The following is a 26,502-nucleotide window of genomic DNA, read 5'->3' as shown; positions in this document are numbered from 1 at the left end:
TCTCAGTTGTAATTGATTTTAACAGAACTCTGAATTTGTTTTTTCTTGCTGTTCTCCTTTTCCTTGGATTTTTCTGGATTTGTCTCCATGCAGCTGGGGACAGTTCTTTTTGGCTAGATTTTAATTGACTAATAATAATTAAAAAAAAAATCATACTTCAAAAACATCATAGCATCAAAACTCTGACTTAATTTGCTTGTGTAGAATGATTTCTCTCAAAATCAACCCTCAGAGCAGTGGTTGCTATGGTTTGGTTGTGGTTTGTACAGGGAGCATGAATTCAGTACAGCACACATGCATACCAGCTCACTCATGTAATTGTGGCTTCTCTTCTAGCTCAGAGCACCATCAGTTTTTGGGGCTACACCTGTCTGCTGAGGGTGTAGCTTTCTGTGCAGCTTTGCCACTTTTCTAATCTGAGCTTGCTAGAAAAGTCCAGACTTTCTACAACTTATATTAAAAATGTATTTGAAGATGTTCAGAGACCTGTACCTCTCTCTGTAAAGGCCAAAATATGTTTTTGTCTCTTATCCCTTCCCTTAAAACTCTTTGAGCAAAAAAACTCAGCAATACTATGTCAGTGCTCATATGAAACCTTGCAGCTGGTCTTTTAAGGGAATTGTGGAATTATAATTTAGTTTTGAAACACAGGTATTAATGTATTGGGTGAACTGTGCTGGTTTTGTGTCTAGTTCATGTCTCTGCAAAGACATTTTTGTGTCCTTGTACAGGGAGAACGTTTTTGAATGCAGTCTCCTCCTGTCTAGTGTGATAAGATAATGCAACAAAAATATCTAGAGCAGGTTCAGCAAAATATGCTTTGTCTAGGGTGTTTGCAGTACTGATATCTTACCCGAAAACTTCATCAAACACAGCAAAGTTCCTTCCTCAGATGTTTGCTTGATAAATTCAGTCTATTCTGCTATATTTCAGGTCCTGAAAATACACTTTTGAAAAAGAAGGCACGTTCCTCAGCAGCACTTGCCCCACCGGTACCTCCATCACACGCTGCTGGGCCACCTCCTCCACCAGCCTTTCACCCATCCCTGCAGGGGCCAGCAACTCCCAGCCTGCCTCCCAGAAACATCAAGCCCAGCTCTGAAACCATGTGAGTGAACAAAAGCCACAACATCTTTATTTTCTCACCTTTCTCTGCCTACCACTTTCCTCCTGGTGCAGCAGGCAAAGGCTGCATGTGCTCCAGGTTTCTGAGAGAGGATTGTCTCACACTACTTTCCTTATCCCACCCTGTACCTGGCCTGCTTAGAATTAGCTTTTTGTACCCTCCATCTATTCAGTTGTCTCCCTGAATTGTCTTGTATATAACAACAGTTTGGTTTTGTCCTCTGTTGGAGAGGGAAAGGAGAAGGGAACAGACTGGTTTTTACTCCAGAACAATCTAAAAACTTTAAACACTGATAGAAAATCAGTTGCCTCAATAGCTTAAGGTTTCCCCTGAATTTTTCTGGGCAAAGAGGGCGAGGAGGGTCAGGTCTATGAACCAATACCCCAGGAAGCAGCTTTGCAAGCTGGAGGAACTGAGCTCAGCACTGGTTGTGAAACTGCACTGAGGCCATGACGTGGCCTTGTGTGATAACACTGAGAAGCCTCTGTTGTTATGGGGCTCCTTTCTTTATCCTTCTTTGAAGAGCTGCGTACAGAAGTGGGACCTCTGCTGACAGAGGTGTAAGTGCTTGAGTCCAGTATCAAAACTGACCAGAGTCAAGCTGAGCCTGAATAATGAGCTGCTTCCTGGCCAGCAGGCACTGCACAAAGCATCACCCAGCAGGCAGGAGCAGGGAGGGAGTCATGTCCAGCTCAGCGCTGTGTGACAGCATCAGTCCTGCCTCACAGCCGCAGTACCTGCAGCGGCCAGGCTGGGTATCCTCCTCTTTACCCAGGCATAGGAGCCAAGTTTGACATCAGACACTTTTTAAATGTACCTCCAGATGCCCTGTCTGCTCTCTCATTCCTGTGTGCCCTGTAAATTCTCCTCTCTGCGGAAAATTTGTGCCTGGATGCTGACACCTTTGCTTTTGCCTGTCTCCATGCTTTCCCCATCAAGCCAGTTTTAGAACATCCTGTTCTGCTTTCAAGTCCTTTTTTTGATTACACTTCTTTGATGATAACTGTCAGCCCTTGTTTTCTTTCTGCTGTTAAAAAGCATTATGAAGTTAAATTTCTCTGATATTATTAGGTATATTCTCAATTCAATTTACCATTTTTCTCATTTGAACAAGATTTTAAATCTAAGAGCTCTGGTGACATTTTACCTGGCCTAACCTTTACACTGTTTCTCTTGTCCCTTGTTTAGACTTTAAGCCCAACAAGTCAAAGAGCTATATTTAGCATTGAGAAAAAGTCTGAAATTGTACTTTTGCACTGTAAGAAGACTGCACCTGCAAAAATGGTTAAAAAGCCCCACAGATTCTTTCCATTCAGTCAGCCCATCTGCTTATGATATTTTTCATACCACACTCTCTCTGAGTGCCTTTGGTTCACTTTGATGTTTTTTACTCTAGATCAAGATAGCCCCACCTGAAATACTGAGTTACAGTCAGAGAGAACACTTTAGAAAATCTTGTGTGTACTTAAGTAGGATATAGGGCTCAATAGACTGTTCTGCTTTTGTATAAAATAGATAATAAAAAGCACCAGAAAAATGCTTAATGAAAATGTAATCATAAAACCATCTTCATAGGTTTCACATGTTTACCTTTTCATATTTACAGAAACGAAGAAAATGAAGAAAATTATGATGACGTTGAATTTGTTTCACAGGGTAAGATGCATACTTTTATACATTTTAATTAATGGCTACTGTGAGAAGCTGTAAGCATGTTGTATTTATAAGATAAAGAAAAGTTTGTTGTATTCAAGAGTGATTTGTTTACTAATTATACTAGTTCTGCCACTTTATGAAGATAGTTGTCTCATAACACTAATGGATCTACTGTTCTGTGATTAATATGATAGACTCTCAAAAACTGCACTAAATTCCTTTCTTCCCACCCCCTTATCCTCTTTTTCTATTTTTTTCTTCTTTTTGTTTTTGTTTGGCTAGAAATACGCTGGAACTATAAATCACCAGATCTTCAAACCTGACCGAAAATGAATGCTGCTCTTTCAGAGTTGTGTGGTCTAGTGAAGGAGGCAATGTTTTATACTTGATTTAAAAAAAAAAAAAAAAAAAAAAAAAAAAAAAAAAAAAAAAGGATTGACTGTGCTTTTACTGTCACTTTGTGGGTCTGAGAGTATGAGAGGGAGTGAGTTGTACCAGGGGCAGCAGACAAGCAGATTGTGACACAAAGAATGCCCACCTGCCTTCTGACCCCTCCTTGGTGGCACTTGGGCTGTGCCAGGCATGCTGTGCATCATTTTGTGTGTTGGCCATCCAGACTCACAGCCCTGCAGGCTGTGCAGCTGGAGCACAGCTTTCCTTACCTACCTGCCTGCAGAGTAAGGAGGAATCAGGAGATTCACAGAATATCTTTTCCTGCTGCCCAGAGCAGAGGCTGGATTAGGAAAAGAGCTTTTGAAATACTTGTTCAGCTGTTGGGCTGGTGCAAGCAACTTCTTTGAGGTCTCTTTGGATTTATCAGGGTTTTGACAACCATAAAAGTAGTGATTTTGTAAAAAAATAACATAGGTAAATTCACTAACATAGTTAAAGATTTTTTAAAACAAATTTTCCACTTTTAAAATACATGTGAAATATGCTGTTTGTAAATATTTTTAGTTTGCAATGTTCTATGAAAGCAATCTAGAAAAACTGAATTTTGCATTCATACCTTCATCTAAAAACAAGATCCTGCAAAATAAAAGATTCTAGTTAATATCACTGACGTTATAGGCAGTTTTAAATAGTAAATGCTAGAATGAATTGTTTTCTGCACAAGAAAAAAAATAAATATCCTGGTTTTATTTTGTTCCTTTAGGTCATGGAAATACACAGAGGGTAAGTACTATCCAGCAACATAAACCTATGTTTTTAGCAAAAACTTAAAAGTTTAGTGAAACTTCTTCAACACATTAGACAATTACTTGCAGATTTAATCCAGTATACCCACAGTAAGCTGTAGAAATAATTATTTGTTGTGAAGGATAGAAATAGAATCAGAGAGAAGCAGAGTAAACTGGAACAAATTATCAAACCTGGCTAGACACCAAAAATTGATTAAAAAAAAGAAAATGGAAAACTACGTCTTCTATTATCATTGACCTTTCATTTCACTGGAATTTTCCAGAAATAATAGAAAGAATGGTCCTGGTCCATTCTGATAATAGAATATTTCAGTTAATATTTCAGCTAATCACATATTTTCTCATGTATATATATACCTGGCTATATAAGGACTAAGACAATCTCTTAGAACTGAATCTGAGTACCATGTAGATCCTTAGCATTCCAGTTTAAATAGGGCTAACCCTGACACCTTCATCATGGAAGTCCAGTCATCAGCAATGATAAAGACTTTACAGGACACACTTTGCAATGAAAACGTCCACTTTGGATTAAGCAATGTGCTTGGGTGGTTTTAACAATCCAAGCCTTGATAGGTATGATATCGTAAAAAATAGCAGAAATATAAAAGAATAGTGTGTTTGAATAATGGAGTAACTTGTTTGGGGAAGCATAAAGATATTTGCATTTTGCTATAAATGATTCTTACATAGTTTGTCTGAAGCTTATATAGCAGAGCAAGTTTCTTCATGTCTATTTGACTGTACTTAGACCATTGAAAATTGATTCTTTTTTATAGGGTCAAGAAAGTGATGGAGAGATGTATGAAGACATTAATGACATCAGGTAGTAATTCTAAACTCTATGACCTATTGTACCTTTATTACTATCTTTTCTAATAGCTGTATTTCATCTGAAATAAAAGAGCCATTCTGCTGCGGGCCCTGTCAGGGATTACTGTCTTCATTCATTTCCCCTGGAGAAAGTCTGTCTCTTCACAGGTTCTTTCCCTATTAGGCCTGCCATGCCCTGGCGTGGCAGCACTCCTGCAATTAAATAATGCAGTCACTGTGATCAAGGTAACAGAACTCTGATTTCTGATCTAAGGAGTATGTCCGAACCACTGGTTGGAATTACAGCCTAGGACGAAAAATAAGCTCAGCCCCAGGGTATTGTGGTCCCAGACAGATCTTTTGTGGTGGGTTTTTTTTAATTGCTTTTCAGATAAATATTCTTAGAACTCTTAGGAGAGGCTGGATTGACAATTTTTATTGCCTGAGTCAACTAGTATAGCAACAGAGACAGACTACAAGCTCTGCTGATTCTTCTTCCATTTAGACCTTTCCTTTGATGACTCTCTCTACCCTGGTAATGTCTAAATCTATGGGATTTACAGTGTTACAATAGCCAAAGAAAAACTTAAATTCCTTCTGAATAAGTAATTTATGAAGAATATTTCAGATGTACAACAATTTTCAGCAAAAATTTATTGTTGAATCCCCTTTGATTTATAGCCCAAGTGATCCTCATTTCAGACATTGTTTTAGCAATTTGAGCCTACCTGTCTAGCAAAAGTATTGGGGGAAAAAAAGGGGGAGTTTCACTTGAGCAGCTTCATAGAGTTTCTAAAACACAGGTCTTCCAGCCAAATGGCAGAGCTGGAGATGTAGGCCTAATTCCATCCCAAGTTCCCAAACCCCAGTACCTTCCAGTACACCAGGCACAGTAGGTAGTGTACCCTGGTGTGAAAAAAATGAGTGCAGAGGACTGACTCATTGTGTAGACTGCTGGAATAGGCTGCAATCAATTTTAAAAACACAGTCCTGTGGCATCTCAGGCTTCAGTTCAGCCTGCATCAACCACTGGTGGCCTGGGTAAATATTTAACGGCTGCATCCAGTACAACACCTAGACTGCTGCCAGTTCACAAGCATGCTCAACAAAACTATCTCAGAGACATCTGGACACACACATGTGGAGGCAGATAAGCTTGTCTAGTGTGTTGCTTCATGAGGGCAGACACTGTAACTTACAAATATAGTAAAGGGCTACTTACTCTATCTGTTGCAGCTGCATTATGGTTTAGAATCTGTAGCTTTGATTTCACTTGGAGAAGTCTTTTTTCATCACTAGCAGTTCTTTGCCAGCCTTGGGTAAGGTAACTCCAAGGAAGATTTTCTTCACACATTCTGTCCTGGCAATGCTCTTTCAGATCATCAAGGGGAAAAGAGAAGAAGTGGGACAAAGAAGATAAGAGAAAAATGGACCAGGAGAAGAAAGAACAAAAGGAAAAAGAAAAGAAAGAGCATGAACTGAGGAAAAAGTTCAAAGTAAGCTTTTTATTTGGTAATGTGGACGAAGGTATGCAAGCAGCCTTGTTTAGCATTGTAGAGTTCATAGTAGACTTTTCACCTGGCTACGAAACTATTTGTTATGGTGGGTAGTTCAAACACCTGCATAAATTCTGAATAAGGGTTTAAGCTACCTTTTTTGTTTGGCATATGTTTGAATGCAAGCTCTGCACTGATGGATGGCAAAGACTGTTTGCTTACAATTTTCGTTAAATTACTTTCTCACCTTTTTTCTATGTAAGAAAGCCTTAAAATCATCTGTTTTCACTTTTCTGTTTCTAATAATTTATTATTAGAATTTCTTATTTCTAATTTCATTGGAATAGCATCAAAAGCACTTAATAAAAGTTAGAATTGAATCCCATACACATAGTGTTATTTGCTTCACTGTAGTCAGATACAGAAGTATTTAGCCCTTTAAAGATTTCAAAATTGTATTGCAACACATTACCTTTGCCTTGAAAGGGACTTACAGTAAATTCCAGCCTAAATGAGGAGATGGAAAATCAGACTTGTATATGAGAGCTACAGTCATTCTCTGGGGCTAAATTGATGAGACAATTCTTTCTGTTTTAAATCACTTTTGCATAGCTGGTGGTCAGCACGCTCTCACAGTTTACAAGTCTGCCAGTCAGTTTTTCTTAACTAATGCCCATTCACAATTCTCCTTTCTGCTACTTTCAGTGTCACTGTACACAGTGGGCAGCTTTGTTTTTCTTCCTGTTATGCTCAGTACACATAAAGCCATGGTGGTTCACATCATGGCCTGCTGTGGAGGGCCTGGAGCTCTGTGGAGAGCAAATATTAAAGGTACACATAGTTAATAATAATGAGTTAGCTGGTGTTTATTGGGTACCAAGTCTATTTTTTAGACCAGTCACAAGAAGTGTAGGCATTAGTGCACAGAAAGCTTGTAGCTGGTGCTCCTGCAACCATTCAGGTATTTTATTATTATTAAACAAATATATTTTAACGCACATTTTCTTTGCCATTTATTGGCCACTTATACAGGATAGATATTCCAGAGTTAGTCTATAATTGACAAGAGCACTATGCCTCTAAAATACATATCTTAAAGTCACGAATACAAAATCATAAAATGGCTTTTTCATAACATAATGTAAAGACCTCACAAAGTGAATCCTGGACATCAGTAAACATCTCGTGTGAGTACTTGCAAGATCATTTATAGAATAGAATAGTAAACACAAAGCATTATGTGGCAGATTCATTAGCATTAATGTTAATGAATATTTACTCATTGTGTTAGGAATGGTGTGGCTAGCAGGATCAGGGATTGTCTGATTGTCCCCTGTACTTGGCACTGGTGAGGCTGCACCTCGAATCCCATGTCCAGTTTTGGCCCCTTACTCCAAGAAAGACACTGAGATGCTGGAATGAGTCCAGAGAGGGGCAATAGAGCTGATCCAGGGTCTCGAGCACCAGCCCTGTGAGGAGCAGCTGAGGGAGCTGGCCGTGCTTAGCCTGAAAGAAAAGGAGGCTCAGGGGGGACCTTCTCACTCTACAACTGCCTGACAGGGAGTTGCAGCCAGGTGGGCATCAGTGTCTTCTCCCAAGTAACAAGGGAGAGGAAAAGAGGAAATGGCCTCAAGTTGTTACAGGGAATGCTTAGCTTAAATATTATGAAAAATTTCTTCATGAAAAGGGTTGCAAAGGATTGGAAGAGGTGCCCAGTGAAGTGGTAGAATCACTCTCCGTAGAGGTATTTAGAACATCTGTAGATGTGGTGCTTAGGGACATGGTTTAATTGACCTTGGCAGTGTTAGGTTAATGGTAGAGCTCAGTGACCTTAGAGGTCTTTTCCAACCTAAAAGATTCTATGATTCTTCGAGTAGTTCTTCTGGAAATAAATGGAGGCACCCATTGGAATTCAATGCATCTGTTTTGTCAACTCGTAAAAGGTGTCATAGGCTAATTTGTAGATTTTAATCTTAGTATTTCTGTGATTTTGCCAGTGAGTTCTTCAATTGCTCTATTGCCATGCTTCTCCCCTCTCCTTTAATCTCTGATTTTTAATTTAAACTATGTAATTCAAGCAGGAGGAAGCCCGTCTGTTTATTTGGCAGCAGTATTTTAAATGTCAATGTAACAAATAACCATCATTATCATTATTTTTTACTACTTTTTCTGAATGTCTGGGAAAGAACTCAATTCTTCCCCACCTGTAATACCTTCTGTTTCTTCTTCAGTTAACAGGACCCATTGAAGTCCTTCATCAGGCACGAGCTTGCGTTGACCACAAGGGAGGGAGAAATGAACTGACTGTCAAACAGGGGGATAAGATTGAAATCATTCGCCTCACAGACAACCCAGAAGGAAAGTGGCTGGGCAGGATAAAAGGATGCTGTGAGTTCTCTTTCTTCACTGTGCTCCTGAATATTTTCACTACATGACAGCAAACATGTGAGCATTACATCAAGGACTAGCCCTACCATGTCTGAGTCACTGGCCACCAAAGTAAATAATTACCCCAAGTCACCCTTCCATCCTCAGCTAGTTCATAGCAGGGAGTTATTGCGCAACATAATGTAACACCTAGAGGCACTGGAATAAGTTAGGGTCAGTATGCAGGGACCTTCACTGACATACTGAGGGTGAATTCCCTGCCAGCAGCCTTAAAATAGCATCAGAACTCTGCTCCCTGCAAGTAACAAGTGGTTTTTCATGTCTTTGTATTAAATTTTTAATTGTGGTTTTTCATGTCTTTGTATTAAACGTAACATGGGAGCTCTTAAAATAGAATTAGAGAAAATAAGGACCTGTTTTAAGTATTTTTCTTGTTCCTGTTCCTATGAAAAGTTTCTAACTGACTTCCAGGTTTTGTTTTCTCTGAAATCCTAAATGCTTCTCTTATTAAGGTGTAAGTACCATCAGTGGATCTTTGAGAATAAAGAGGTTGATGATCTGGCTCCTGGGTTATAAAAGGTTGATCCATAGAATCAAACAGAATTATTAAAAGCATTTGCTTGATCTTTAGGGGAACTAAAATGCCAATCAAATTAGTAAGACAGTTCACACATTGAGAAAGGAGTTCTACAAAATTGTAGATAATAACAGCTGAGCAGCTAGTAGTAATAGATACATACAGTATAGTATATAGTATATATACTGTCTGTATATACTGATATATACAGTGTACACAGACAGTAAGAAACTGAGAGTCTTTCATACAAAGAGAATCTGAGAGACCTGGGCCTGCTGAAAGGAAAATTAAGGGGTATCTTATAATTGTTCATATATACAAATACACCACAAATACATATATACAGTACACCACAAATACCTGGTGGGAGGATGTAAAGAAAATGGAGCCAGGCTCTTTCCAGTTACCTAGTGACTTTGCAAGAGGCAACAGGCACATACTGAAACACAAGGGTTCTGTGTGAACAGCAGAAAACACTTTTTTTACTGTGAGAGTGACCAAGCAAGGGAAAATGTTGCTCAGAGAGGTGGTGGAGTCTCCATCTGTGGAGATCTTCAAAACCTGACAGGACACAGTCCTTGCCAACTTGCTCTAATGGAGGATCATGTTTGTTTAGAGAGATTGGTCAAGATGATCTCAAGAGGCAAGTTCCAACAACAGCTTTTCCACCAAACCTTGAAGTTGTGAAAATAAGTCAATTACATTAATCATTTTGTACACTGTGGGTGAGGGTTGGGAGAAGAATATTTTCTAGTGCATTTGCAGTCCATTACTTAATTTACTTTTCATTAATTAATTCTTGCATTAGCAAAACTTGAAGCTGTATAAGGCTTCTCATTGAAAAGTTTCAATAATACAGACCAATTTTTTACACCAATGCTTCAGCCTTCCATGTTCACAGGCCAGGTCTTTTTTGGTGAAGACCAAACAAAAGAAGAAAATCAGGTCTTATCATTTAAGTAAGAGGAAAGATGAATGCCTTCCTCTTTGAGAGGAAACACACTTAAAAATGCATTCACTCAAAAGAAGGAGAGTGGGGAATTTTCCATCTTCAAAAAAAAATGCAGGAGCATTTTTCACCTTGGAGAAATCAATTTGTGCACTCTTCTGCACAGGCACTATACCTGTCAAAACTTACTCTCAGGAGAGACAGAGATCCTCGTGTCAGGTCAACTGCTCTGATCAATGCAGCTACAGTGCATCTGCCAACCTGAAGAAAAATCAATGTACATGATCCTCCTAATGACCTGTCAGGACCTTGATGCCATGGACTGCCCTAAAATATGCCACAGGACTGCGGTGGTGTTACGAATGGATGTGGGGGTTTAGATAAATCCTTTTGCCCAGACCTCTGACACTAGGCAGTAACTTTACTGAGGTGGCCAGCACCCCAAAACTCATTTGCGAGTTCTTTAACAATGGCTGATTTGGTCTATTATAGAATGGCTTATTTATTTAATAGACACAAAGCTAACAGACATAAGAATTAAACCAAACTAATACTACACAGGAATAAGGACAAAAAAAAAGACTTCTAGTAGGTAAATACAGCATGAGGTTAAAGGTACCTATTAATGTTACAGCTAGTGAAGAAATAATATAACTTAGGATTCAATGTATCTTACCATCCCATTGTTGGTGGGACACACATGGAGATCCTTTCCTTCGATCCCCAGGGAAGTAACCATGTGTCCAGACTCCGGAAAAGGTTTTCCACACTTTCAGGTGTGTGTGTGTAGAGGGCTTCTGCCTCTGCAATAACTCATGTGTGTCTTTTATGGTTTGTAGAACAGGCTTTCTTAGTCAAGAATATTTCTACTATCTCTTTCCACATCAAATCTTCAGACTAAGATGTTGATTCTTGGCTGAGGCCTGAGCTCTTCTGGTGCCAGATGCCCCCTTGCTGAGCCTTTCAGGCCAGGTCATCTCTCTTTATGCACCAGCTCTCTGTGGTGGTCAGGTGGGGTAGATGTCCTGCCACAAGTGGTCCCAAAGCCAGCTGAGAAAAGGAGTCTGCCCCATGATTCCTGCACAGAAAATTCTCCTGCTGTAGCTGAGAAACAAGTAAGTGAAATGAACATCAGCTGAAGAGGGCTTAACATAGGGATCTGAGATAGATCTGATATTTTGATATTTGTATTTGTGTTGATAGATGAGGCTGCTTGGAATGAGACATTTCTTTGAAAATTTTCAAAAATCATACAAAACAATTCAGTCACTGATTCTGAACCCCTTGTTAAAATCATGCCTTTATCATGACCCTTAAACTGCGTGGTTTCATTTATTTAGATGGATACATTAAAACAACCATGGTGGAGATTGATTATGATTCTTTAAAAAGAAAGCGAAAACCATCTACCAGTGCTGCTGTGAAACATACAGAGAGTGACCAAGAAACATATGATGATGTTGGAGAACAGGACAGTACTAGCAGGTATGTATAAGCAATGCATGAAATGAGACAAGTGATTCACCTGGGTCAGCCTAGACAGGGGAAGTTTTCCAACAACAAACCCAGCTCTTGTCACAAAACAGCCACTTATATAAGAAATGTGTAGCTATTATATGTAGCTATTCAGACAGAGTAGCTCATATGTGGTCAGAGAAGTTTAAATGAATTCTGGAATCCAGCATCTGTAAGCAGTCACACTTAGGAGGAGCCCATTCTGTTGGAATAGGAGCTACTTCATGGAAATCCAAAGGAGGAAAAAGTGCAAGCCATAGAGGATTACAAATCATCTGCAGGAAGTCAATTCTCTTCCCTCCCTCTCTTTACTTGGTCTGTCTTTTTGGAGTCACATGCTCCCTTTTCTAAGATGCACGACTAAAAGACTCTGAAAGCAATGGGAGCACTCACTGCACCAGGGAACTCCTGATCACCCTCGTTGTCCTCATGAGCCTTAGCACATCTTTAACTCTTACTACCCCTTTCGTTTTGATGAGAAGGGACTTCTGAAATCCTGTCTAGGGTAACCCTTCAGAAGAGAGTGCAGCTTGTGAATTTAACCCTGAAAACAAAGCCTCTCAAATTGCATGAGATGGGATAAGCTATACTTTTTTTTTTTATACTTCATTGGAAGCTTCTTCTCTATGGAACAGTCTCCATGTATTTGCAGTGCAATGCTACACTGCAGAGTCTCTACTACAATGTGTCATCTATTTCATGTCAAATAGATCTGCAGCTAGAGAAGTGACATATCCAGCAGCATATCAGACTTGCTGGCAGGGAAATACCCTAGTGGTCCTGTTGCAAGACTCATTGCTATCACACAGCCTAGCGTAACAGTGGTAATTATGTTGCCGACCTCACAGGAAATTTTGCTGCTTACATGTGACTTAACAACCTATTCTCCATTAAATGTCCTGATGTGCAGAAACAGAGCCTTGGATTCAGATAAGAGATCTGCATATGGCTGTAAAGGATTTCAATATGTAGGACAACCATCTTGAAGCACTCAGCCGTTACACCTGCTCTTACTGCTTCCCATGAGGCTCCTTAGCTTATGGGCCTGCCTGGAATAAAAGAACTGCAGCTGGCTGGCATAGAACATTCCCACGAGCTCCAGCAGCAGCACATGGAAAAGTCTGCCTTCAGGCTGGCATTTTTCCTGCTACCAGTGCAGCTTTGTGTGTGATGTTTTTCCAGGTTGCTCGGTATCAGTTTTCCTCCCAGCACATTGGTCTCATAGCATCGTGACCTAGCCATGAGAGCAATGTTAGCTGTTCTAGGTTTCAGGTAATCTCAGCATTAGTTACTTCATTGCAGAGGCATCCTTGGCCAATCCTTTTCAGCAGGGCAAGCATTACAATTAGTCACCTCAATGCAAGGAATTTAGAAAATGCATTGCATTCAAAAGCAAACAATTGCACTGTTTGCTTACTAAAATAACAGTGTATTCCAAGGAGCTTCAAAGGATTAATGATTGGCTTAGATTCATTAAATCCTTTAAGCTGTATTTTGACTTTTTTTTCTTCTCCAGTGATTAATAGCACTCTCTGTTCAGTTCACGAGCAAGATATATAGGATATATATCAATATGTTTTGAAACCACTGGAAGAATGCCGTTCCAAAAAAAAGCTCTTAACCAAATAGTATTATCTCATTATCAGTAGTGTTGCTAATATTCCAAAATTAATAAATGACTAGGGGTGTTGTATTTCAGTATTTCTTGGCACAAGAGTTTAACAAGTACCTTGTTTTGATGTATAATTTTAGGTAAGGTTTTGACCGGGAAATAATCTCAGCTACTATGAACCTCTCAGGCTTTTTTCAACTACTGTTAGAATGTTGGGCTAATATGGACTCCTTCCACATTGTTAGAAACATACACTTATACCCAGTGAAAGCTAGTTGAGCAATAAATTAACTTGTTTACCATTTCATTTCAAGAAGATCACCTCATAAGAAATGAATCTAAAGGGTCTGGATCTGCTCTGTAGTGCTTAGTCAGATTATATTTTTATTCCAATCAGGTCTGACTACATGATCTCCTGAGATGCCCTCCAACACACAGTATCCTATGATTGAAAGGCATATTTCGTACTTTAATTTTAAGATATCAACAGAAATATAAAATACATTCTAAATATTTTTGCCAAGGCGCAAATCTTTAGAATTAATAATTGAAGAAGTGATGGGTGATCATGGTGTTTTCTTTTTCTGAAGGATGACTGCTTTTCTCTAAAATGTCTTTTGTTTGCTTTTCCAGTCAAAGTGGTGACCAAGGTGGAAGTGGAAGTAAGTTCTACTTATGTGTTTGGGGGGAGTTTTTTTCTGTGTATTTCTTACCCTCACATTCTCCACATAATGCAGTAATTATCCATAACCAAGTTAAATGTCAGCTAACAGGCAACAAGCTAGGAAGGATAGTGACCAACTAAACTTCCCTGCCACCTATGAGAACTTGAGTGAGACAGAATGTTTGTCTCCAGATACTGTGAATCACCAGCATACCAGATGATCAAACTTCAACTTTTTACTTGTGTGTGAAGGCAAATCATCCCACAAAACAGCACAGATGTAACTGGAGAAATATTAGCATGAGGAAAAGGTTTTGTACAGGAGAAATCCAGTTCTGAAATAGCCAGCACTATTATAAATTAAAGCTTCGTTTTGCTGACAGAGTTAAATGGTGCTTCAATTGCAGCAGCACACTGGAGGCCCAACTGCAGCAGCTTCATGCTGTCAAGCTGACACATTCAAACCCAGTTTTCCCTTTTTTAGCATATATATTTATGTAGCGTTTTCTGTTAATCACAAGAGCACAGCTCATCTTCTCAGGTTCAAGTTTAGATACTGGTCATGGCAGAAGCATCCCCTGGCAAGTACTACTGAAGGAAGCATCTGCCAGCCAAGTACACATTTCAGTGCCTACTCTGACCAGTGCCTAGAATTGGACATGCAAACCAAGGTAACCCTCCACCGAAGGAGGTGGGGCACAAAGGTCAAAACTGAGACCAAAATGGGGAGTTTACATTGCTCTTGTCTCTGACTTCTTTGGATGAAAACAAGATATCAGCTGCTGAGAGTGTTAGTCCGACATGTTCGATCATCACTTGTGTCACACATGAAAACTTAAAACTCATCATAAGGTCCGGGCCAAAATCAGCCATTTAGAATTTCATTGACTACAGTGTAGAAGCATTTGTTTTCAGTATGCATGCTCATGTGATTGGCAGTGCCACATTTAAATGCTGCAGATGGCATTCTAAATTGGAATAAGTCTAAATTTCTGTATCAATAAAGGGTCTGGGCCAGTTTACAGAAAGATTCAATTTTCAAGGATATTGTATAAACTGCACACACATCTGATTCAGTAAAGAAGCCTATAATGAATACCTTATTCAGCAACATGAAAAATAATTGCATTGACTCACTGTTTGATCTGTTAAAGACATGTTCCCACCTCCTCCTTCTGATCAAGACATTTATGATGGAATTGATGATGAAGATGCTATAGCTAGGTATGTTTTTATATATTTTAAATAATTTGCTTCTTTGACAGAATGTTTTCAGTTTTTAGTGGTTTTGAATCAAGCATAACAATTAGCATGTATTGGGATGATCAACAAGTCGGTATACATCAAAATGGATATGTGAAGCTAGAGAAATGGTTCTTCAGTCTTTTGAAGAAGTAATTTTGATATGTCAGCAAAAGCAGTTTGCAATCATGAAAATCTCCCAATTTCCAGCTAGACAGAATAGGTCTGAAATCAGAATAACAGACTAAAATTCTAGGTTGCTGAGTAACAACATGAAAACAGTAAGCCACAAGATTAATATCTATACTACAAATATATCTCAGTAGCTACAAGTGGCCTAACATAAATATTTCCAGTTTAGCATGTTAGCATTTGGGTAAGTAGCTCCGCTTCAGGAATTAAAGATAACTATGTGCATCAATGGAGAATTTTACTGGGCCTTTTGAGAAGAACATTACATTTTACATTGTGATAATCACATGCATACTCCAAAGGTCTGTATCACAGGATGAAGATAAGAATGATATCTGGCCCTGGGGAATCTTGAAGAGACTAAAGGTCAAAGATGGCAAAAAGAAAAGTGTACGAGAAAAAACAACCAAAGTCAATGAGGCAGAAGAAAATGAAAATTTGTTGTAAGAGTCTGCCAGGAAATCAAAGCGCACATTAACTAATTCTAATAAAGCATTGATCACATGCTACTAACATGTCCTCACAGCAGCCTAATGAATCACGCATCAAATTGCAGCTCAGGATGATACTTTTCTGCAAAAACACTGAGCTTTCTTTTCACCTGCATAATTATTCTCTTAACAAGCTGTATTTTTTGCAAAAGTCTGGTTATCAAAATATGCTGAATTCTTTTTTTTTGGTGAAAAGCACCAGAATAATCTATCATCTTTGTGCCACTGTTCATGTAAATTGGCTGTATACTCAGTTAAAATTTACTTTTCTCAACAGTACAATGTAGCTGTGATGAACTGGTAAATCTAGACCCAATTATCAAAATTGTAGGAATAATATGTCAAACAGAAAAATGCAAAGGTTGTCTTCTATCCATCTTACCTCGAGAATAAATCAGCAGGTGGTGTTTCTGCCACATTCTTCATTCATTTGGTTCTGAACCAGTTTACTTTAAATCAGTGATAAAAATATATTTAGTCACTAAGTATTGCTGGTGTTAGTGGCACTTAAAAATGTCTGGATATTACTTTAAACCCTTCTGTTGCAAGTTTTTAAAATTATTTAGGTTACAAAAAAGGCTATTAATGTGATTTGGATACTTAATGAGCTTTTTTTCCCCCCCCCCAGCATGCCTTCTTCAACAAAGCAGTCTGGAAAAGGTAATTAATAGCCTATTGTTCAGTCTCCATATTGATTCCTGATTCTTTTTCTGTATACATTGCTCTGTATCATGCTAGTCACAAAAATACATCCAAGGAAGGAAATAGAACTTCCTATTTCTTACCCAGTTCCAGTAAACAAATTTCAAATATTTTGTCTGATCCAGCTGCAGACAAGGAGATACATATACATAGCAAGCTCCCTGGCAAAAAATTTAATGTGTTTAATGTGATTTTTCTACCTGAGATTTGCACTAGTCCATTTTATTTGGCATTAAATAGGAACAGATACACCTGGAAATAAGCACTCAGTGAAAGACCTCAAAATTTAGGAGAAATTATTTGTTCTATTTTTATCAATTGCAGTGCCTCTGTATAAGAACATATAAGCATTAACTCAGTCATGGAATAAAATGGAAGTTCTTCAAATTTTTGAGTCTGCTTCTAGAACTGAGCTCTAAACCTTCTATATCCTGATGATTTCTCTAGCCATTGGTTTGATGAGTCAAACAATTGCTTTCCCTCTACAGACATGTGGAGCATGATTGAAAAAGTATTCCTGGGCTAAGAATTCTCTTCACTGCTTTGGCATTGCAATATGGCCTAAAAACTAACATACCTATGATTCATATCCACTTCTAAGCAATGTTGCATTGACCAGGGTGCTATAGAAGTTACTGAATGTGCATAAAAATCCAACTCAGAAAATATATTTTAGTGCAATATAGTGGGAATTTGATTAATTAAAATGAAAAAGGCTATATCATGTGTCAAAACTTGCTTCAGTTTCAGCAGATTCAAATTTCAGTGAATATCTGTTATGAATAAAGAATCTTAATCTGAAAAGGTTGGGTAGTGTTGCACAGGTTGTGCAAAACAGAACCCAGAGTTACCATACTGTAAATGGCTACAGTACTTGCCATAATTTCTTATCAGTTTCACTACATTGTAACACAATGTATTCACTTCTCATTTTTCACATAATAATGTTCCATTCTTTTGAACACTATTGTTTCAGATTATGGAGACAATGTTTATGATGATGTAGGTTCTTCCGACTTCCCTGCTCCACCACCTGAATCCAGGCAAGTGAAAATATTACTTCCCTGATTAGAAATCTAAAACACAGAGAGACATTTTCAAAGTATATAACACAGGCAGTGTGCTACTAATATCTGCTGTATTTGGTGTTGTCAGGTTTTCTAGCTCTCGTAAACCTACTGCTGACAATAGCAGTTAAATGCTCTTTCTTCCATTACAGACTGAAATAATAATTAGATTGTAGAATAAGTAAGCATGTTTTGCGTGTCAGCATAGTCAGTCCCTCATGGAAAAGAGGTAGAAAATGATGCATGGGCTAAAGGAACTTAATTATAGATTGTAGTTCTTTTTCTATCACAATCTGGGGACTGTTAGGATAGATACTTTATCTCAGCTGCTGCAGTATTTTAAGAGAAAAGGACCCAGTGCTCCTGTTTAAAGTATGAAACATATTTGGAGATGTAAGTTCAGCTTGAAAAACTTTTGTCCTGAACCAGAAAATTTTGGTCATCTCTGGAGCACAGTGTTACAGGCACAGTTGCATCTGTGAGGATGACTGGGACATGTCACATCCTGTTGTCTCTTACTTCTCTCAGGTGGAGGGACAGTGCACTACAATAATGTAGTCTGGGGATACAAAAAGAGAGAGATCTCTTTGGACTGTGTATCCAAAGGAAAATATGTGGTCATTCTAAGCTCAATCTAGGGCAGGTCACACACATACACTCATCATCAATGAAACTGTCATTCTGCCGAGATCAGCAAGGATCAAAAAGTAGAGTCAGACTTTACATTCCCAGGTGCATCATCAGAAGGGGCAGTTAGGGCATGAAACCCTTCCACGGTCTTTGGCAAAAGTCAGTGCTATCAGGATGTGCAAAAAACAACAGAACTTGAAACAGACCATGTCATGCAGATTCCCTGGTGTGGCAAAGTCTGCAAGCACATAGGGCTAGCACACACAAAGCTAAGATGTTCCAGCTGCCTCTACAGCTGGAGTGTGATATGTCATTCAGCTTATTGCCCTAAGGTGCACAGTCTTCACAAAAACTGCTCCTTACTGGGAGATTCTAAAGTGTCCTAGGAGATGGATCTTAGAATTCATTTTTGATATTCACTTATGTGATCGCTGTACAAATATCAGAGAGAAGTAGGAAAGACAGCCCCCATTCTTTTACTTATTTTGAAGTCAAGTCTGTATTGTATTCTCACTATTAGTTTTTCAGAGCAACAAAAACGTGATAAAGACACATGAAGGCAAATGCATTTTCATCAAAATTATCAGAAAGCATGCCAATGCCTCTGATGTGTTTCTAATTTTGTTTTCTCTGTAACCTCTAGCTTTAGTTTATCAAAATCAGGAAGCTTTGGAAAACGTAAGTCAGATGAAAAAGATGAACAAAAGCTCAAGATGGAAAAAGAAGAGAAAGAGTTCAGAAAAAAGTTCAAAGTAAGTTTTGTTCAAAGTGTTTTCTTTATATAAAATATAAAAACAAAATATTGTATAGTGTCTTCCATTTTGTTCCCCATAACTTGCTTTTGAAAGGAAAGTATTACTACACATATAAATAGTGATCTGAGTATCTCTAAGTCTAAATGGCAAGTATGGGCACGTATACATATTGTAGCATATACAAATATGTGTTAATTTCCAAAACTTTAGTAATGAATTTTATTTATTACTAAAGAAATATTAATGGGAATATTAATGGAAAAGCACTAATGAGTTTTAACCATCTTTTGGGGATGTTTTTTCTCCTTTTCAGTTTGATGGTGAAATAAAAGTTCTTTACTCTACAACCACCATCCAGGATTTACCACAGAAAAGATGGAGATATAAACATTTGCAAATTAGACCAGGGGAATCTCTTGACATTATTGAAAGTACAGATGATACCAAGGTCCTCTGCAGGAATGAAGAAGGAAAATGTAAGTTTTGTTTAAAAACTGTTGTACGTATCAAATTGTCAGAGTCGTTGAGTAGGATGTGTAAAACCTCTCTTCCCTGGTTTACTGAGGTTTACCTTGCCTAGTGGTTGACAACAGGCAGATTGTTGTTATCTTATTACTGTATTTTAACACTGGCTTAACTTAAAAAAAATCCAAACCACTTCCAATGGACAATATATAGTGAATACTAGAAAAAAAGGACCTTTTTTTGAGGTAAAGTTTTCCTTTGCAGCTTGGATCAGCAGATGTTTTTCTTGCTTCTGTCTCTCCCCCTGTGCCAAAAGGAGGGGAGCTATGATAGCCCACTGAGTCCAGTAAAAGTTAAATCCTTGCTGCACCTCTGGATAGCACTCGCCCATTGATTGCAGCCAAGAGAAAAATCAATAACAATATTCTTACTTTGGAAGAGATGCAGTTTAATCTTTTCAACAGGCTGGGGGGAACGTTGCTTTGGAGTCTTCCCCCCAGATCCCAGCTAATCCATGGCATATGTCGTTGCTGGCATGTCTGCTTGTTCTGGGAGCTGCACAAGGCCTTTCAGTGTTTCTTTGAAATCCTTGGCCAGGGTTTGCACTGGCAGAAATTTTTGAATTTTTGGAGAAGTCCGAAACCATCTCCTGATGGTTTCAATTTCTTAATGAGCTTCTGTTACAACACTTTCCAAATCTGCTAGTGAAAATTCACTTTGTTCTGGAACAGCCTGCTTTCAAAGTAGCAGCATCCTCCTGCTCACCTTTCCTTTTTACCTCTGACCTATGTAGAAGACAGTCCAGTGCTATAAACCTCTGAAGAGGATTCAGCCACCTTCCTTTTATTTTTTCCCTCCTGTACTCAACTGTTACAGTCTGGAGTACAGCCTTCTTCCTGGCAGGCCTGCAGGGAGAGGAAGAATTTCTTGCATAACAACACATATGTTTTTCAAAATATGGATTGCACTGGTAGAACCACTTCCCAAAAAAACAGCTTTCAAAGCCGCATTTTTTGAATCAAGCTAATAACAAAGTAGAAAGTAGTTCATGTTGGCTGTTTTCCTCTCATAGTCTTCAAAGCCTTTCAAATAATGACAGGAGCTACTGCTTTGCTATACATAAAAGAGCAAAACAAATAAAAATATCTTCCCTGAAAACCTCTGAATAGCTCCCAGTCAATTTACACATTAGTTAGCAAAGTTTGAATCCTACTTTAGTTAAGTGCATGACAGTTTTGTTTATTTGCTCTAGTTGTCCCAGTTCCTCATATCTTAAAGCTATGATTTTACCTCCTGAAGGCCAGGTAGACTGAAAATCCACAACTAAAGATGGTTTTGTTATTTTCTTGCACATGAATTCTTTGATTTAATCATTAACTTATGAAGCACTTCCATAGTTTCAAGCCAACAATTAAACAAAACCACAATTTATATTTCAGTGTGTTCTCACCTCTTTAAGCAAGGGCTGATGATCTTAGGAACATACTCTGCTATGGCTTATTTTAAATGTTATGAAATTATTTGAAATGTCAGAAGTGAAACAAGGAACTGATTTTCATCTACATCTCAAATTCCTTCTTGGTCTGAACTCACACATTTTGAAGTACACAAAAGCTTTCAATTCAGCTTTGTAGATTTTGCCTAATCATTAGGACATGAATAGACTTCTGTGACCCAAAGTTTGATTTTTGACCTCTCTGAGCTCCCTTTACATTGTCAGTGAGCAGCTGGCACAATGTGTTATAGCTTTCAGTGCTCACTAAGTAATCAACATGGAGTGTGCTGACCTGCTGGCTTCTTCCTTATCTGGAAGCACCATAAAAAATAAATTATTTAGAAACTGAAACTTTGGACACGTAACTTTAGATTAGTAAATCTGAAAACATGCGAGACGAGCAGGGCTTGTATCTCCCACATATTTGAGGGCTAGTAATCATCAGAAGAACCTAGATAATCCTTTGCAGTGGTAGAAGCACTGTCACATGCACATGACTCCCAAGAAGACTGTGTTTGTATGCCATGATTATCAGCAAAGAAACTTTGCTTTCATGTATTTCACTTGAGAAAATTATATGAACAAGCAGAGAAGCTTAGATTAGCCAAATGATTTTGAATTATTTCCCGGAGACTTCAAGAGTCGTGGAAAATATTGGACTGTCCTATAAAGAATTTTGAAAAGACAATGACTTAAAAAAAAATTCAAAAATTCAATTTCTATTTCTTTATTCCAGAAAATAAACACTGGGGAAAGACAACTGAGCTAAGATATTCTGAAGAGACACTGCTAATGATTAAAAGAAGGAAATTTGCTTAGTAATTTTAAATACAAGAAGATCATATTTATTCTTTAGAACTCTCCTAATTTCATACCAGTTTACCAGTGTTTACCTACAAACATGTAATTACTGTTATAGCTCTCTCTTTTTTTGTATTCATTATACCAATTGAAAATTATTTCAGTAGATATCTTTCACCAAAGACAGGAAGTAATTTTTTAGAGAAATTATATACATTAAAAAAGAGTATGTGTAATTTTATCTGATTTCATTAGTAATGCACCAGACTAATAGAATAGCAGTCAGTAGCTTTTCTAAGGTATTTCCATTATTATATCCATTATTGGTCTTATTAATGTTACAGTTTAAATTTTAAACAATTACACATAATGATATTTAATTGGAGCACACATCCTGAATTACATTTTTTTTCTTGTATGAAACTCTAAATATTTCTGTTACTTAATATTACTACAAATATTATTATGTTATTATTACTATACTGATTTTTGTGCTATAGTTTTTGTTAATAACTGTTGTTTTACATCTCTCTCATGCAACCAAGAAACTGAAATAGAAGATGAAAACCTAATCTTGCATAACCTCTATTACTATTTAAGTAGGCAAATAAGAATAAGCAAAATATTGCACCTAGCAAAATTTTCATCAATTAGGTGCCCATTGTACATTGTTTTACATCTATTAATGTCTTTCTGTCTGAAGTATATAAGAGAGAGAAAAACTGTATTTCATTATTGCTAGCAACATAGGTAATAATGAGTATTTCAATTTAACTTAAATACATCTATATTTCATTTTTACAGATGGCTATGTTCTCAGAAGCAATTTAGTTCAGAAGTAAGTATAGAGTGATCGTTTTGAAAAATTTGTTGTAACACTTAATTTTGTTCTAAATGGTCTAGTAAAAAAAGTGAAATGTAATTATTTTAGTCTGTCATTCTAAAGTTGAAAGTTGAATTATTTTTAAGGAGTTAGGGTTTGTCAAAAATTAATCACAAACATACATGCAGGAAATTTGCCAGAACTTCATTCCTCATTGCTTAACCATAAACTCTAGTTAAACCATGAAAAAATCACATAAATTAAGCATTATTGGTACTAGACTCTATTACTGAACAGCAAGTTAATGTGGTTAGGTGTATTGATGCCTTTTTCAAATGTTTAATTAAAATGAACCAAATTTTCTTCAGGATTGTTTGTACTTCAGTCTTAGTGGGATAGAGATTTGGCTCAGTATTGCTCCAATCATTGCGTGGAGCTCAGCATTTAGGTTCCAATCCAAAACTCTTGTCAGACAAAGCCTCTCCATTTCCTTCAAGAGGCTTTTCATATTAGACCCTTAAATATCAAATCAGATGTCATGTTTAGAATTGCCACATTTAGAGGCATTTAACGCTCACAAACATATTTGAATTATATGTATACACAATTTTACTGTTTTCCATGGGCCTGTCCATGTATCTAAGTCACAAATTTGAAAATTCCTATTCATGGAGCATGTATTTTTAATAGATATTTTCTAAATTCATTACCTAAAAAGTAGCACCTCCAAAACTATTATGTAATTTCTGAGTAAAGAAACAAAAATAGTTTTAAGGGCATAGTGATTGGGTTTTTTAGTTCAATTTTTCTGGTAACCATTTTTTAAAGAAGAATTAAGTATTTAATTTCTTTATGGAAATAACTCTATGAGCATATCTACGTAAAAATGCAATAAATAAAACCAACTTTTAACAAAGCAATCTTTCATGTTAGAAAGAAATGTATCAAAATCTACTCTTCCCTGAAAATATTTTGACCTGATCATCTTGCTCACCATTGTTCTGTTACCACAAAGGTTGTATTAGCAAGTTAATTATTTGATAGATTGCCTGCATCATACTGTATTTTTAATACATTAATTTTAATACATTAATTTCTGATGTCTCAACTTTTAAATACACTATTTGTCTTTTTTAACTTACAGTGATGGAGAGATTTATGATGACATTGGTGATGGTATGTTGAACATTTGGAACAATACCTTATTTATAATTACAATAAATAACTTTATCTTTGTGTTGAAGTACTACACAATATTAATAGTTTTGCATTTTATTTCCATTTCAGATTGCATCTATGATAATGACTCTGAGGCTGCATTCTCTTGAAATAAAAACTTCAGTGAAGATCAAACTCTAGTTTGGAATCCCACTTGTGAAAGCAAGAAGAATCACAAATGCTGATTGCAAGTTAATTGGTGTCTCTTTTAAATGCACAATTAACACTTTTTGGGATTTCAGCCTTTTGTCCTTCAGTGCTTTTTATTCCCATTTATCGGAGCATTTAAAATTGAGGGAATATAAGCAAAAGTTAGAGTTATAATTTTTAATTTCCTTTCTACATTTCTTACAGTCCATGTAGAAATACATCTTTAATTATCTATTCCCAAAGAGGCTAGTTCACATCTGTGAAGGGTCTTGAGGACAACAGTCCCTGGCAGCAGGTTTTACTCTGGCTTTCACTTATTAAGTTCCAAAGACAGCCACTCTGGGTAGAAAAATATTCTGGGAAAAAAAATGGTGACAGTCAACATTCTGTTGTGAAAAGAAGAAATCAAAAGTGGGCATCAGAGAAGACAATGCATCACTGACCTGCTGTTCCAGCTGCTGTAGTGTTAGCTACACTGACATATGCAGCCACCTTCCATTATTTCAAAAGTCTATTTTTCCATGTTGTACTAATGATAGCATATCATTCTCTAAGATTTATCTGAAGTCTACTTTAGAGTGTAGTGTTCTACTTTATGCTGCAGTGTTGCTCAAAACATATTCAGAACATTTAGGTTAAGATTTAATTTCTGTTTAGTTTGAAGATAAGTTGTCACTATAGTAGTATAGATATTATAAGCTATAAACTGATGATAAAGAGTTTGGAAATTACTTCTAGACTAAATATGTAGGTATATTTATCACTCTATTTTGATAATGCCCTTTTTTTCAAAGTATTGTAGTTTACTACTATTTTTGATGCTGTTATCTGAATGAACAAGTTGCAAATAAAAGCAAAGTCAACAGGTAACTCATAATGATAAATATCACTTTACCCTTACGTATCAGAAGTCACTGGAAATCAAAAGACATTTACAGCAAGCTCCCAATAAAGAGGGTGAGTGTGTGCAAAAAATAGAACATCATCCATTGCTTTTGCTGTAGTGCAAATTAATCAAAAACCTGTAATGACCAATGTGGCTGGATCAGTGGAAGCAGCTCCTTTTGATGAACGAGTCTTGTACAATGCTGAAGGGAGGTCAGGTACATTGTGCAACAGAGCCAGTTTAGTTTATAAAAATAAAAAATGTTGTCTCTGTTAAGTAAGTGACTTTTGGTCTTACCTTCAGTGAAGCTGAGATTCTGTCTTCTAAAAGTGTCTTTTATTGCTGCTTCAAAATACAGTCAATCTCAAAGGAGGCATAATGCAATGGGGATATCAAACATAAAATTAAGAGATAGTGGCTATAAGCTATTTTGTACTGTATGTAAAATCACTGATAGTATATTGAAAAGCTATATGCAACTTGGCTTGCTATTTCTATTTGCTATTTCTCTTACCTATTTGCTATTCAACCAGCATCCAGGCATCAAATAACAATTTTATGTGTAAGCATCAGCTGCAGCACCCAAATATAAAACATGACCATGCATATTAAGTGCAATGAATATGTGTGACTATTTGACTGTCACTGCTAATGGATTATTTATTTTTCAGTGGCTTTCAAGAGGCTGTCTGCATTAAATTAGTGATATGCCAGAGAATTGAGTGGGCATGCAGATACCTACAGAACTACATAGTTCTTCCATGTTCTTAGTGTTCATTTGTATAGGCACTGCAATTCTGTATCAATAAGACTGACTAAATACGATACATTAAATCATGAAAAGAAATAAATATATTTATGACTAAAACTCTATTCATTGCTTGTTCAAATCAAATATAATGTGATTGCTGCAGGGTGTTAAAATTAATTTTTAAAGTATTACTAATTGAAAAATTACTGGCATTGTATCTTTAAAATTTTGGCAATGCTTTTCTGTATTTCTTCTGAATAAAACTATTTCTTCTGAATAGAAGTACTTCTTCTGAATAAACATTTGCTTAACTAGAAATATGGGTACACTGTCTTCTGTCAAAATAGAGCAACAGTGGCTGAACAGTAACTTCTGAAAATTATCACTGAGCAGCTAACAGAGTGAAAATCAACTTTATTATTGTTGCAAAGGCTTACGTGGCATTTGGTAGTAATTGCTACCCAGAAAGTGAAATGTCAGCAGAAAATATTCCAGACAGGAAAATCTATACTTAGGCAGTCTATATTCTAAGGGATTCTCACCTGTAATTTATTCTAGTATCTTTTAAAAGACATAAAGAAAGAAAAGGAAAGCTCTTCATTTGATATTTTTCCACCTCCGAATTCAGTCTATAATCCTGCAGTATTTGACTGTGCCTGCTAAAACAGTCAGCAGTGAAAACATCAAAATATTGACATAAAAATTAAGTTTCAGCATGAACATCCTAGTTAGGGTAAACAGAGCTGGTTTCCATCTGTGTTGTACCTCTGTGCTGTCCCAGTAAACAGACTAAGCAAAACCAAAACTGGGAGGGCAAAAAACACTTCTCTAATTCA

The 26,502-nt window shown here is 37.1% G+C and overlaps 1 protein-coding gene across 3 annotated transcripts in view; it reads left to right on the top strand.

Annotated features, from left to right (window-relative positions):
* FYB1 (FYN binding protein 1) overlaps window positions 1–25,975 on the top strand; it is a 55,508-nt gene extending 29,533 nt beyond the window's left edge. For 2 of the 3 annotated variants that reach the window (XM_014268338.3, XM_014268339.3), the window contains exons 3-19: window positions 934–1,108; window positions 2,733–2,782; window positions 3,939–3,958; window positions 4,764–4,810; window positions 6,176–6,293; window positions 8,525–8,681; window positions 11,548–11,692; window positions 13,968–13,996; window positions 15,153–15,222; window positions 15,735–15,875; window positions 16,552–16,583; window positions 17,602–17,668; window positions 18,966–19,074; window positions 19,391–19,553; window positions 22,643–22,676; window positions 23,806–23,837; window positions 23,949–25,975. In XM_014268338.3, coding sequence (XP_014123813.2) covers window positions 934–1,108; window positions 2,733–2,782; window positions 3,939–3,958; window positions 4,764–4,810; window positions 6,176–6,293; window positions 8,525–8,681; window positions 11,548–11,692; window positions 13,968–13,996; window positions 15,153–15,222; window positions 15,735–15,875; window positions 16,552–16,583; window positions 17,602–17,668; window positions 18,966–19,074; window positions 19,391–19,553; window positions 22,643–22,676; window positions 23,806–23,837; window positions 23,949–23,989 — 1,430 coding nt within the window. In that variant the 3' untranslated portion in view covers window positions 23,990–25,975. The remainder of the gene's footprint in view (window positions 1–933; window positions 1,109–2,732; window positions 2,783–3,938; window positions 3,959–4,763; window positions 4,811–6,175; window positions 6,294–8,524; window positions 8,682–11,547; window positions 11,693–13,967; window positions 13,997–15,152; window positions 15,223–15,734; window positions 15,876–16,551; window positions 16,584–17,601; window positions 17,669–18,965; window positions 19,075–19,390; window positions 19,554–22,642; window positions 22,677–23,805; window positions 23,838–23,948) is intronic. The other variant, XM_026794629.2, reaches the window with a different exon arrangement.
* The last annotated feature ends 527 nt before the right edge of the window (window positions 25,976–26,502 follow it).

Source organism: Zonotrichia albicollis, chromosome Z, assembly GCF_047830755.1.
Source record: "Zonotrichia albicollis isolate bZonAlb1 chromosome Z, bZonAlb1.hap1, whole genome shotgun sequence".
NCBI lineage: Eukaryota > Metazoa > Chordata > Aves > Passeriformes > Passerellidae > Zonotrichia > Zonotrichia albicollis.
The sequence above is the reverse complement of the archived record's forward strand: the minus strand, read 5'-3'. Positions and strand labels throughout refer to the sequence as shown.